Source organism: Pleurodeles waltl, chromosome 8, assembly GCF_031143425.1.
Source record: "Pleurodeles waltl isolate 20211129_DDA chromosome 8, aPleWal1.hap1.20221129, whole genome shotgun sequence".
Taxonomy (NCBI): domain Eukaryota; kingdom Metazoa; phylum Chordata; class Amphibia; order Caudata; family Salamandridae; genus Pleurodeles; species Pleurodeles waltl.
In genome coordinates this window covers 1,480,767,489-1,480,782,237 of record NC_090447.1, presented here as the reverse complement: position 1 = coordinate 1,480,782,237, position 14,749 = coordinate 1,480,767,489, and the positions used below count along the sequence as shown (strand labels likewise).

Here is a 14,749-nt window from a genome sequence, read left to right as displayed (position 1 = left end):
GCCAATCTATGCGCCGTGCCATATGGTCATGCATCATTATCACACCGGGCTGCTAAAATTAAAGAGTCGGACTGTTTTAAGACAGTAGCTTGTGACGCCATTACAATCAAATGAAAAGACACTGAGACGGTTGCTTCACAAGCCTGACACCTTTTGAAATATCCGCTCTACAAAATCAGCGAAACGCACAGCTAATTAGAAGGACAAGCTTTTGCAATGCAATAGATTTCACACAGTGCAAACAAGTTAATTGACATCTTTTGACAACAGGGCCCACGAGCTAAAAAACAAAACAATTTAGAGCTATTAGCATTGTAAAGTCCTAACCGGACTTTTCTTGCCACATAAAATGAAAAGTAAAACAATTTCACATAAGCGAGCCATCGGCCGCCATGAGTGCAAAGCAGACACAAAAGGAAACAGAAGTTCGCTCGCAGTGATACTTATCAGCAAAAGCGCAATTATCCATGTAACAGGCAAAAGTGCAATTATCTATGTAACTGGCAAAAGTGCAAATGTCCATGGAACAGGATCGATTTCATGCAAAGTGCTCGACTACTGCCCAGCGAGATCGCGCTGCCTACGAAATACAGAGAAAAAGTAGTCCAGAAACCATGCAGAAAACCTGGAACCATGTATGTTTTCAGTAGTTGGCTGGTGCGCTCGAGGAGGGCTAAACACCGGAAAAGGCATGACATATGCATCCCCTTTCACTATATGCATCCCCTTTCACTAATGAAAGCCAGTGATTTTTTAAAGGCATGCCCACAAACCAACCAACCTGATGGGTGTGGTTAAAAGCCCACACAGAGATAACAACATGGACAGAGAGCTTGCGTGCTCGACCCTTGAAACGGCCACCTACCACTAGGGGGCGAAGGGGATGTAAAAGATAACAATAACTGGTGTGCATTGGATCCCTTACACTTCTGTACTCTGGAGCCACTGTACTTGGTGCAATTTTGATAGCTATGCCCATCATGGTTTGTGGTCTGCATTACACACCCCAATGCACAGATGTGGAGAGAGGCTATGTTTGGAATTTAGTCACCAAGGCAAGCAGAGGTGTAGGAGAAGATGCCCTTGGAGAATTCCCTGCTCACTGGGTGGGCGTGACTCCTAATTGCATCTCAAACCCTTTCCTTGCCTTATACATTATCTCTTTACCCTACTTTCTGTGCTTAGTCTTTCTTTTCTCCTTAGCTGCCTCTTTGTTGCTGGGCTCTTCTTTGCTTTCACCCTTCTCACCATGGCTTTTTTGCCTCTCTCTTCCTTAACATTTCCTAATTCAATGAGTCTCACAGCTCTTCTTTTCTCTCATCCTTCTTTCATTCTCACTTTCCTTCTTCACTTTTCTCCATCTCATTCACTTTTTCAGTTTCTCTCTGCAAATCTCCCTCTGCTGCTCTCGTTTCCTTTCTATCCATGTAACTCTTTTTATGCGTTCTTATCTTCCCTCCTCCTTACTCTTACTTACTCTTAAAAGCACAGGCAAATAATGATAGTATTACAACTTGTAAGAGCTGCACTTAAGAAAGGGGTGAAACTGAGAATAATAAGAAGTTTGGCAATAAGAGACAGTGGATGGCCTGGGACCATAAGCACTTGGAAGAGCCAAGAATAAAGTTGGAGGCCACATATTTCTATACAGAAATAGGGCCTGCAGTTCTCCTCGGGTGACATGTTTCTATTGAGTATTACAGGTATCTCACTCATTTTAACCTACGGCCTCCTCATGGTGATGTCCCCTGTATCAAAATCCACACCCGTTACCACATGTGAGCTGAGCTAGATCACATCAAATGATGTTATTTCCTGGGATGGCAGAAGTATGCTTAAATTTGAGAAATCTCTACCACATTTTAGCCACTGAATGGTGTCAAGCATGGAAATGTCTGTGTTATCCTACGGCTGCTTTATGGGTCCACAACTGCCAAAAAAGCTACTTACTATTAACAGACTGATAAAGTGTATATAAGTGTATATAAATAAAGAGGCAAAATGTAAAACTGAAGTTGGCATCCTGGAACTGATTCGTGGGATCAGTGCAGGTAAATCAACTCGAATACGGCACAGACGATGGGTAGCCACAGTTGGATTAAGAAAAGTTCCACCCTTATCACGAAAATTTACATTTTGAGTTTTTTATATTTGTGAATTAAATAAAATATTTCCTAATTTGTGTGTTTATTGATGAATGCTTTCTTTGGTATTTGGGTGCCTTGTTTTGCAGTTCAAATCATGGAAATTGCTTGAACTGGGGTCCCCGGAATCCAGTAGTGATTAAGTGGGAGTCGTTAGAAGTCTAAAGGTTAAGAACCACTACACTAGAACCAGCTAGGATGAGGGAGTGTTTACGATCCCTGTGCAGGGCAACGTATGTACAGTTTCGGCTCGGCTGCTGTACCTTGAGGCCAAGAGTTTACACATATTTCGTAAAAACATATCATAAAAACATAACTGTGCAAAAGTCATAGACAGTTCCCGCGTTTCGCTTGGTGACACTACAGCACACACCCAAGCCTGCATTCGTGTTTCATATCCTGAAGTAAGATAATTTGCGAATAGAATACGTTCTTATGTTCATAAATCTCGACACAGGAACCGCGTCCAAAATATAAATTGTTTATTTACAAGCAATCACGATTGCTGAATGTGGTCTTAAACAGTTATTTTTCAAGTTGAAAAAAATAATTCGATATTTCGGTTGTTTTACAGTGAAGCAGCAGGTTTTGCAGGAGTTCATTGTTTTGAGAAAAACAATTTGCAGTTTATGTCTAAAGGGAGAGACCGCGCTCAAAAGGAAGTTATCTGAACATAGTTACTGCTGAACCTGATTTTAAACCTGAAAAGAAATAAACTCTTGTCATGAAGGGAGAGGAATGTGCAAAGGATCATCATGGCATGACAGAAGAGAAATGCAAAGTATCTCAACTTCTCTCTCCACCTGTAATGTTTGTGAGTCTTTTGTCACAGTATTTCACAGCTTTGAAAAGTCTCAATGCAGGCTCCAGGATGGAAACAGCTTTGCAGAACACCTGAGATGTCTCTCTTAAGTCTCAGAGTAGAGATGTGCTCAGGGCAGGCGGGGTACCCCTTCTCTTTAGCTCATGCTTGGAGTCTCCACAATCCACAGAACATGAATTGGCCAAAATCGGTCTTTGTCATCACATTGCCCTGCTTTTCCTGAACTGTTTGACCATGTCAGTGAGCCTCTGCAGACCCTCCACCAGTCCGTCTCCGGTGGTGGCGCAGCATCCTTGAACATGCCACTCATGCCCCCGCACCTTCCGAAGACCAAGCTTTTCCACCAGCTCGGAGAGGCTGCTGGCTCCAGGCAAGTCCTGCTTGTTGGCAAGGACCACAAAAGGCACGTCCTGCATCTCCACATTCTCAAGGATGGCCACCAGCTCAGCTCGGGCCTCCTCAAACCTCGCTGGGTCTGCGCTGTCCACCACAAACAGCAGGCCGTCCGTGTTGATGAAGTAGTGTTTCCACAAAGCTCTGATCTTGTCTTGGCCACCGACGTCCCAGACAGTGAAGGACACGTTTCTGATGGGCTCCACCGTTTCCACATTGAAGCCAATGGTCGGGATGGTGCTGACGGTCTCATTCAGCTTCAGTTTGTAGATGATTGTCGTTTTCCCAGCAGCGTCGAGCCCTAGCATCAAGATCCGAGCTTTCAGACCACGAAAGCCCAGTAGAGTGTCGTAGAGCGAGCTCAGGAGAAGGCCCATGACCTCTACAATATGGAGCCCTGGAGCTTGAATCCTCTGGAGCAAAACCTGCTGTGGGCAAGATTCTCTAAAGCTGGAATCTACTGGAGCTCCGGCCTGTGGAACTGGAACCCGTGTGAGATAAAATCCTCTGGAGCAATGCCTTTCTGGAGCTGGCACCCTCAAGGGCAGTGTCCTGCTGAAGCTAGAACTCAAGTGAGTTAGAACTAGTGGATCGTGAATCCTTTGGAAATGTGACCCTTTTGGAACAAAGACCTTCTGTATAGGGATTGTTTGGAGCGGGCTCCACAAGAGCTCGGTCGCAGCAACTCCGACCCTCCAGACTTTACTAAACTGGAACCATTTGCAGCTTGGATTCTGTAGAGCTTTCAGGAGCTCAGACCTTCCTTTGAACCTGGAACTTCCGGAGCTCGGGGCCCCAGGAGATGAACTTTTCTGGAGCTTGATTCTTCGGAGTGCTCTGTCTGTTTCTTTTCTTATCCCTGGTCTCCCGTCTCGGTTCCTCTTCTGCGCGTTTTCCTCTGGTTCTTGCTCTTCTGTGTCTCTGAGCACGGACTCGGACAAACTTCCTATTTCTACAGTGCTGCTGCCAGACCGAGCCACTGCCTCCTTCATCACTGAGATCACTTCTGATTGGCTGAACCTCCCCGCCCCGCTGCAGTGCTCACTGCTGTGACTGCACTTTCTCCCTCCTCACTGCTGGTGTCACAGAGGACTCCGCTGGAAGAGCCACGCTGGAAGGTGCAGTCACTCCATTAGTGACACACACACTGGTGATGTGACCGGAAGAGGTTGTCGCTTGTGTGTGCGGTAAACTCCAATATTAATACCCGTGCAATCAATCCGATTTACGCGAAATAGAATCAGGGACAGGGACACGGTGTAATCAGAGACCTTCTGAAGTGCGGAGGTGGTGTAACGGCCAGAGCTGGGGAACTGGGGAACCCTATGGAGCTGGTGAACCAAGTTCGAGTCTCGGCGTCGGTTCAACATCTTGCAATTCTGCATAAATCACTTAATTTCCCCCAGCCTGTTCAAAATGAATGTGCCCTTGTGTACCGTAATTGGTGCTCATGTAAAGCGCTCCGATAATTTCCGGTCGTACTCGCGCTATGTAAAACTGCAAAACAATAAATCCGCAATGATTAGAAGACAACATCCTTCAATGAAGGCTTCATGTGCTCATGAGGTTCACTAATTGTGCGAAGAAAGAGCCAAGCTGGGACTCTTTCTATGTCTCCAAGAAGCTCCATTGCAGCAAAGAGGACCTGGTGGAGAGCCATCCCATGAACTCATGCTAGAGATGGGCAAGCCATTGCAAGCTCGAGGCAGGCAGGTACCAGGCTCTGCCTCGGAGCGAGGTTCTGTTAGAACCTTGAGCCAATAACGAGCCGAGCTTTCGTGTGGCTTTTGCCGGATAACCTCGCTCTACCCAGGATGTGGTATTACATCTCCTCGCCCCACAGTTTACACTTTAGTCAGTGAAGCATCTTTGTTTTCCTAACTGAAACTCACGTTTTCTCTTCTCCAGTGCAGTTTTATTTCAAGACTAGATTTAATTACAATGACCCAGAATTCACACTTCATTTTTTTGAATTTATTTTTTATTGGGAAAGTATCAAATAGTTATAAAAATCCTGCAAGGCCAGACAAAAAATATACATGATTACATACACAGTTTGAAAATGTGTCATACCACTCTATAAACATAATTAAACATCACTAAAACAAGAATAGAGTCAAGAATATGAAATTCATCCACCTCGTGCAGGTAGCCAGACTTATGAGAGACAAACGTTGCCCTGACAAGTAACCATATCTCACACAGTTTACGTGTATTAGGGTGATTCTGAAAAATAGTGAACTTGAGCCCAGGTGCAAGACTAAATTCCTGTCAGCAAGCTTTTGGAGCTTGTGGCTGTAGGAAAGTACCATCTTGCCTGGCATGTTACCCCCATATTTCAATGTCTATATGTTGTTTTAGTCTATGTGTCACTGGGACCCTGCCAGGCAGGGCCCCAGTGCTCATAAGTATGTGCCCTGTATGTGTTCCCTGTGTGATGCCTACCTGTCTAACTGAGGCTCTGCTAACCAGAACCTCAGTGGTTATGCTCTCTCTGCTTTCCAAATTTGTCACTAACAGGCTAGTGAGTAAATTTACCAATTCACATTGGCATACTGGTACACCCATATAATTCCCTAGTATATGGTACTGAGGTACCCAGGGTATTGGGGTTCCAGGAGATCCCTATGGGCTGCAGCACATTCTTTTCCCACCCATAGGGAGCTCTGACAATTCTTACACAGACCTGCCACTGCAGCCTGAGAGAAATAACGTCCACGTTATTTCATAGCCATTTACCGCTGCAGTTAAATAACTTATAAGTCACCTATATGTCTAACCTTCACCTGGTGAAGGTTGGGTGCAAAGGTACTTAGTGTGTGGGCACCCTAGCACTAGCCAAGGTGCCCCCACATCGTTCAGGGCCAATTTCCCGGACTTTGTGAGTGCGGGGACAAGATTACACACGTGCACTGTACATAGGTCACTACCTATGTACAGCGTCACAATGGTAACTCCGAACATGGCCATGTAACATGTCTAAGATCATGGAATTGTCACCCCAATGCCATTCTGGCATTGGGGGGACAATTCCATGATCCCCCGGGTCTCTAGCACAGAACCCGGGTACTGCCAAACTGCCTTTCCGGGGTCTCCACTGCAGCTGCTGCCAACCCCTCAGACAGGTTTCTGCCCTCCTGGGGTCCAGGCGGCCCAGGAAGGCAGAACAAAGGACTTCCTCTGAGAGATGGTGTAACACCCTCTCCGTTTGGAAATAGGTGTGAATGCTGGGGAGGAGTAGCCTCCCCCAGCCTCTGGAAATGCTTTGATGGGCACAGATGGTGCCCATCTCTGCATAAGCCAGTCTACACCGGTTCAGGGATCCCCCAGGCCTGCTCTGGCACGAAACTGGACAAAGGAAAGGGGAGTGACCACTCCCCTGACCTGCACCTCCCAGGGGAGGTGCCCAGAGCTCCTCCAGTGTGTCCCAGACCTCTGCCATCTTGGAAGCAGAGGTGTTTGTGGCACACTGGACTGCTCTGAATGGCCAGTGCCAGCAGGTGACGTCAGAGGCTCCTTCTGATAGGCTCTTACCTCTCTTGGTAGCCAATCCTCCTTCCTAGGTAGCCAAACCTCCTTTTCTGGCTATTTAGGGTCTCTGCTTTGGGGATCTCACCAGATAACGAATGCAAGAGCTCACCAGAGTTCCTCTGCATCTCCCTCTTCACCTTCTGCCAAAGGATCGACCGCTGACTGCTCAGGACGCCTGCAAAACCGCAACAAAGTAGCAAGACGACTACTAGCAACCTTGTATCGCTTCATTCTGCCGGCTTTCTCGACTGTTTCCAGGTGGTGCATGCTCTGGGGGTAGCCTGCCTCCTCTCTGCACCAGGAGCTCTGAAGAAATCTCCCATGGGTTGGCGGAATCTTCCCCCTGCAACCGCAGGCAACAAAATACTCCATCACTGGTCCTCTGGGTCCCCTCTCAGCACGACGAGCGTGGTCCCTGGAACTCAGCAACTCTGTCCAAGTGACTCCCACAGTCTAGTGATTCTTCAGTCCAAGTTTGGTAGAGGTAAGTCCTTGCCTCCCCACGCTAGACTGCATTGCTGGGTACCGCGTGATTTGCAGCTGCTCCGGCTCCTGTGCACTCTTCCAGGATTTCCTTCGTGCACAGCCAAGCCTGGGTCCCCGACACTCTAACCTGCAGTGCACAACCTTCTGAGTTGTCCTCCGGCGTCGTGGGACTCCCTTTTGTGATTTCGGGTGGACTCCGGTTCACTCTTCTTTCAAGTGCCTGTTCAGGTACTTCTGCGGGTGCTGCCTGCTTCTGTGAGGGCTCCCTGACTTGCTGGGCGCCCCCTCTGTCTCCTCATCCAAGTGGCGACATCCTGGTCCCTCCTGGGCCACAGCAGCATCCAAAAACCCTAACAGCGACCCTTGCAGCTAGCAAGGCTTGTTTGCGGTCTTTCTGCGTGGTCACACCTCTGCAAGCTTCTTCACGACATGGGACATCCATCCTCCAAAGGGGAAGTTCCTAGTCCTCTTCATTCTTGCAGAACACCAAGCTTCTTCCACCCGGTGGCAGCTTCCTTGCACCCTCAGCTGGCATTTCCTGGGCTCCTGCCCACTCTCGACACTGTCGCGACTCTTGGACTTCATACCCTTGTCTTACAGGTACTCAGGTCCGGAAATCCACTGTTGTTGCATTGCTGGTGTTTGTTCTCCTTGCAGAATCCCCCTATCACAACTTCTGTGCTCTCTGGGGGTAGTAGATGCACTTTACACCTACCTTTCAGGGTCTTGGATTGGGCTATTTTTCTAACCCTCACTGTTTTCTTACAGTCCCAGCGACCCTCTACAAGCTCACATAGGTTTGGGGTCCATTCGTGGTTCGCATTTTACTTTTGGAGTATATGGCTTGTGTTGCCCCTATACCTATGTGCTCCTATTGCAATCTATTGTAACTTTACACTGCTTGCATTACTTCCTTTTGCTATTATCTGCATAATTTTGGTTTGTGCACATATATCTTGTGTATATATCTTATCCTCATACTGAGGGTACTCACTGAGATACTTTTGGCATATTGTCATAAAAATAAAGTACCTTTATTTTTAGTATATCTGTGTATTGTGTTTTCTTATGATATTGTGCATATGACACCAGTGGTATAGTAGGAGCTTTACATGTCTCCTAGTTCAGCCTAAGCTGCTTTGCCATAGCTACCTTCTATCAGCCTAAGCTGCTAGAAACACCTCTTCTACACTAATAAGGATTAACTGGACCTGGCACAAGGTGTAAGTACCTCTGGTACCCACTACAAGCCAGGCCAGCCTCCTACAGTGGCTCACTTTGTAGCCAAGCCCTAGCAATAACCAGTCTTGCAACCATGATCCTTCTAGCCAGCCCATTTGCTCACACAATATCAACATACTCTTTTACGCTGACCACATGATCGCATTCTCTCCCTCACTGACAAAACACCCAGTACCTGGATCAAGTTCAAAACCTACATGACTGAAATCACCCACTGAATGAAGACCAACTATCTAAAGCCCAACACCGACAAGACCAAAATCGAGATCTTCAGCAAGAGCACATCATCACCATGAGACTCCATATGGTGGCCAACAGAGCTAGGACCGACCCCCACCATCCACACCAAGAATCATCAACAGCAAAATCAACATCACCGCCCAACGCAATGCCGTCACCGCCTCATGCTGCCCTACCCTGAAGATTCCGAGGAAGATCTTAGGATGCCTCCCAATCAGCATCAGGAAAACCATCATGCAAGTCTTAGTTACAAGTGGGCTGGACTATGGGAACACCTTCCACATCGGGATCAACAATAATCTCACCAGAAGACTGCAGACCAATTGGAACTCAGCTGGCAGATTCACTCTCAACCTCTCATGCCGGAGTCACATCACACCAGACCGGAAGGAGCTCCTCTGACTCCTCATTCACAAATGATCACAAATCAAACTCCTCACACACAATTTCAAGTCACTGTATAACACTAGCCCAGCATACCTCAACAAACCTTCCAGACACCCCCGCTCATCCAGACTCCTACTTGTACATATCCCACGCATTTAGATTGGGGGTATACTGTCTTAGTGACCCAACATATTTAACTTCGAATCCCAACTAGCATCAGTCTGCAGTAAGTTATTCAGTTTATTAAAGATAGTGATTCAAAATGGTAGCAAGATTGGGCAAGTGACAAAAGATGAGTTGTATTGAAATCTAAACCCTTATACCGAAAACAGCTGAATTTCTACCTGAAACTCATTTTAAACAGCCAATGGGCTGTGTGGCACATATCAGATAGGACCTCAAATAAATAGATTTTCAAGCAAGATATATTAAGAATCTTTTGAGCAAGCTTAATGTCTTGAATAAATGTGGTCTTAGCTATTGGTTGAATTTTAGGCACATTTAGGATTAAATTGAACCAGCAGATAATCTCAGACCACAGCGTAAACACAATCAGATTTTAGTAGCAGCTCAGCATTCTCGATCGTTATTTGACTTGCGTCAGGAGAGTGGACCCAAGCCACCAATCGTCGCTGAGGAGGGGTGCCTGCTGAAGCAGGGAAGTGACTCCTTCACTTCAAGGGAGATTCCTTCGTTCTTCTAGTGCAGGCGGAAGAGTGGCTGTCCTCTGAGAATGCACGTCCGGGAAACAGTTGCAGTTGCAGGCAGGAGATGAAGATACATTGTAGCAGAAGTCGTCTTTGCTTCTCTGTTGCAGTTGTAGAGTTCCTGGAGGGTTCAGATGCAGTTTCTTCAGTAAGAAGATGAAGTAAAGGATGCAGAGGATTCCTGCTGGAGTCTTGCAATCCGAATCTGAAGAACCACCCAAGAGAGAAACACTAAATAGCCCTGAAAGTGGGATTGGTCAGCTACACAGGTAAGCACCTATCAGGTTTTGGCTGTGACGTCACCTGCTGGCACTGGCCACTCAGATGCTTCCAGAGTTCCCTGCCACCTTGGAATCCAAGATGACAAAACCCAGGGACCCTCTGGTACAGTATAAATGGCAGTGGAAGGGTGCATGCACTTTTTCACGCAGGCTGCAATGGCAGTCCAGCAGAAGCCTTTGCATGGGCTCCCTATTGGTGGCAAAAGATATGCTGCAGCTCATTGGGATCCCCTGGAACCACAATGCCCTGGGTAAATAGGTACCATATACTAGGGACTTATAGGGGGGCACCAGTATGCCGATTGTGGGTGAAATAATGGGTTACCAGTATGCAACAACCAAATTTAGAGGAGAGAGAGCATAATCACTGGGGTCCTAGTTAGCAGGATCCCAGTGAACACACTCAAGCACATTGACATCAGGCAGAAAATGGGGGTAACCATGGCAAACAGAGGGTACTTTCCTACAGGATAGGACTCTGCCCCACTCCCCAAAGGGAGTGGGCACAGGAAGGTTGTAGCCACCCTCAGGGACAGTAGTCAATGGCTTCTGCCCTCTGACTCCTGTTAACGCATCTAAATCTAGTATTTAGGGGCACCCATGGACCTTGCTCCTTACATTCCTGGAGACGGCAAGAAGAAGAAGAAGAAGGACAGAAGAACTGACCCCATCAGTAAAGACTCAAACAACAACTGACTCAGCCCCAGCCCTCCTGAGGACAGCGGCCCTGTCCACAAGTAACATCCAAGAAGGACTCCAGAACCGCCCCGGATACGTGAGCCCTGCCCACTCTGCACCCGATGCCCACGGCCCAAGTCTGGGTGGCCCACCAGTCTGGAGAAGGTCTCCAGGCGATACCAACCTCAAGTCCACCCTGGGTTGGCCCCTCCTAGCCAACACCACAACGCCCACAGTGACCGATCCGACAAGGATTCACGACGCCCAAAGGTAACCCTGCACCCGGTCCAGCAACATCTAGCGGGCACCTCTCCTACTTGTCCAGCCTTTAGATTTCTGCAACCAACTCCCTGGACCCAGCCTGCAGCAAGTTTGCACTGTGCACCCGGCGCCCCTGTGCAGCTGAGGGTGTTTGGTTGGTGCTGCCTTGTGGTTCCCCCGGTGCTCATCTAAACCCCCCAGGTCTGTTCCCTGAAGTTGTGGGTACTAACCTGCAACCTGTTTCTTTCCGAGTGCCATCAGTCTCCATGGGATTCCATTAAAAACCCAACACCAACTTTGACCTCTGCACCCGACCGGCCCTGTGTTGCTGGTGGCGCCCTTTTGGGGTCAATTTGAACACTGAACTGTGGGAATCCTAACTCCTGAAGACTGGGATCATAAGTCGAGTACTTACCTGTAAACTGTGGTAACACTTTTCCTCCTCTAGGACCTCATTGGTTGCTATGAGAAATTGTACTGGCTACTTTGAAATTGAAAAGTGTTACTTACTTGTAAACTGTTTTATCTGAAAAGCTTAACCAAAGTGCATTTGATGTATAAGCTTGATACAAACTTACATTACTTACCTGCTACAAAGATCCTTTCGGTTCTAGAAATAAAGTAACAAAGTGTATTAACCCCTATGGCCTGAAGTTAGTCATTGAGTGTGTGCCCCATTTCATGACTGTGTGTGTACAACAAATGCTTTGCACTACCCTCTGATAAGCCTAACTGCTCGACTACACTACCACAAAAAAGAGCATTAGTTTTATCTAATTTAGTCACTGTTAAGCCTCTGGGGATTCATTGGACTCTGTGCACACTATACTTCACTTTGGCATGGTATATACAGAGCCAGCTTCCTACATGCCTCAGCTAACAACTGCCCAGCGGAAGGTATTTGTTGTGCCAAATCACTCTAACTGAAATTGAGAAAGCTCTATCAATTGGCGTCTGGCAAACACCTGGCCCAAACTCTATTCTGACTGAGTGTTATAAAGTCTTCTCTGAAGTTGTCACTCCAAGCTTTGCAGAGATAGTCAACTCTTTTGTTCTTTTCTTTCTTCAGTACCTGCATCATGGGTTGAGGCGCATGTTGAAGTGTTTTTAAAAAAAGGAAAAGAGCTCCTTAACTGTGGCTTGGCGCGGCTGTCATTGGTCATCTCCTCTTGAGTAGATTATATGCAACATGGTTTTACCCCTACACGAGACACAACCACCCACAATAATCTAGCTATCTCAGCCCTGGATGTGGCGGAAAAACTATGAGCACGCACAGGGATGATCCTGCTAGATACAGTGGAAACATTCAACAGGGTCTCCTTAGGTTTCCTGTGGTCAGGTATGACCCAGCTGGGGCTAGGTTAAACTTTTGTAATGTTTGTCAAGCTCCTCTATAATTCACTGATGGGTCAAATTGTTTGAATGGGGGATTTGTCTAATAAGATCAGGATAAATAGGAGGATGTGACAGGGCTGCCCCCTGGCACCAACCCCGCTTTTCTAGTTGTACTTAGACCCACACATTCAAAGGTTAAAATCTGTAGACTGCATACCTTTACTGAAAATCAATATGTTCAGTATTTAAGTCCTCGCATATGCAGACGCCATCACCAACCTGACATTATCCCTGGGTACAGTTCTCTCTACCATCAAACGCACCACCTGTCTATTTGGTAAGGTCCCTGGTTAAAAGCTGAAGGCCAGAGGTCAAAACTCTCAACATGTTAAAACAGCTACATATCTGAGGCTTCAGATCATTCCTATAGTTCAGGCTATTGTGAGTCTTAATTATGAGGCAATATACCAAGAATGTTTAGCAGTCTTTAAGAAGTGGGACCGACCCCACTGATGCAATTTAATCAAAATGGTTATTTTGCCACACTATCTTCACTTGTTTAGCGATATCTAACTTTGTTGGGCGCATAAACAATGAAGTTAAAAAGTTACTTTCAGTTTTTCCTTTTATTTCTAAGGTATCATAATGGAAATTTTTAGATATATACTCATTCCTATTTACAAAAAAATCCCTCCATTCAGCAAAATTTCTCATAGATCCCGAGCTAAAGGCATATCATTTTTTACATTCTTTTACTTTTAACATTTTAATTTCCCATTTCTCAACAGAAGTTATCTTAGAAGTCTGCCAATTTGCAGGATTAAAGAGCACGTAACGAAGGTTATTATAAATGCATTCTTTTTGCATTCTCTTAAACACATTTTCAAATTCGAGTAGCCCATCAATATTAGTTGAGAGTCTGTGGGAAGGACCACACCTAAATATATATATGACAGAATTGTAAAACTTCAAACTAAAACCCCCTGATTTTCAGACATGAAAAGACAATATGGGTCCAATTACCTACTCCTTCTTGAAAGCATCTAAAACAGGCATACAGAATTTGCGTATGTGTTATTGTTACATATGATAGATACTTACTTCCAAATGTACTTACCTACAACTTGAATTTTGTAGTTCTAGAAATAAAGTAACAAAATATATTTTTTTGCTATATAAAAACCCGTGGCCTGGAGTTAGTCATTGCGTATGTACTTCCTTTATTGCCTGTGTGTGTACTACAAATGCTTTGCCCTACCCTCTGTAAAGCCTAACTGCTCGACCACACAACCACAAAAGAGAGCATTAGTATTATCTACTTTGGCCTCTGTTAAACCTCTGGGGAACCCCTGGACTCTATGCACACTATATTTCATTTTGATATAGTATATGCAGAGCCAGCTTCCTACAGTGCTGCAGAAGAAAGCGTATGTTTATTTCTAAAAATGGCCTCAGCAAAAGTTTTGATGTGCTAAAATCACCCTCTTACCAGCTATCAGACTGGTACACAAAATCATTTGTTCATCAGTTTTTGTGGATTTCTAGGTTATAGTCAATATTTCATAATTTTTCAGTTTGAACCTTTTGCAGTTTGTGGGTGTAGGAAAGAAGCCTCTTTCTAGCTTGGTTACCCCCACGTTTGGCCTGTTTATCAGTGTGTTTGACTGTGTCTACTGTGATGCTGCTAACCAGGACCCCAGTAGTAATGCTCTCTCCCCTAAATTTAGTTGTTGGGAACTGAAACTGTATTTCACCCACAATTGGCACACTGGTGCCCCCTTATAAGTCCCTAGTATATGGTACCTAGGTATCCAGGGTATTGGCGTTCCAGGGAATCCCCATGGGCTGCAGCATATATTTGCCAACAATAGGGAGCCCAAACAAAGGCTTCTGCAGGACTGCCACTGCAGCCTGTGTGAAAAGGAGCAAGCACCCTTTCACAGCCATTTTTCACTACACCGGGTCACTTATAAGTCACCCCTATGGCATGCCTTCCAGCCCACAGGGCAGGGTGCAAAGTACTTGTGTGTGAGTGCACCCCTGCACTAGCAGAGGTGCCTCCATGAACTCCAGGAACATTTTCCCAGACTTCGTGAGTGAGGGGACGCCATTTTACACATGTGCTAGACATAGGTCACCTCCTATGTCCAGCTACATAATGGTAACTCCGAACATACGCATGTTTGATGTCAAACATGTTGGAATCATACTCCAAGTCTTTTGCAAGCATTGGTTATA

At 46.1% G+C, this 14,749-nt stretch overlaps 1 protein-coding gene across 1 annotated transcript; it reads right to left on the bottom strand.

The window, feature by feature from the left end:
* Positions 1-2,666: 2,666 nt before the first annotated feature.
* Positions 2,667-4,480, bottom strand: LOC138248776 (uncharacterized). Its single transcript, XM_069202667.1, has one exon. It carries the CDS (start codon positions 4,350-4,352, stop codon positions 3,168-3,170), a length of 1,185 nt encoding a protein of 394 aa, XP_069058768.1. The 5' UTR covers positions 4,353-4,480; the 3' UTR covers positions 2,667-3,167.
* Positions 4,481-14,749: the final 10,269 nt, after the last annotated feature.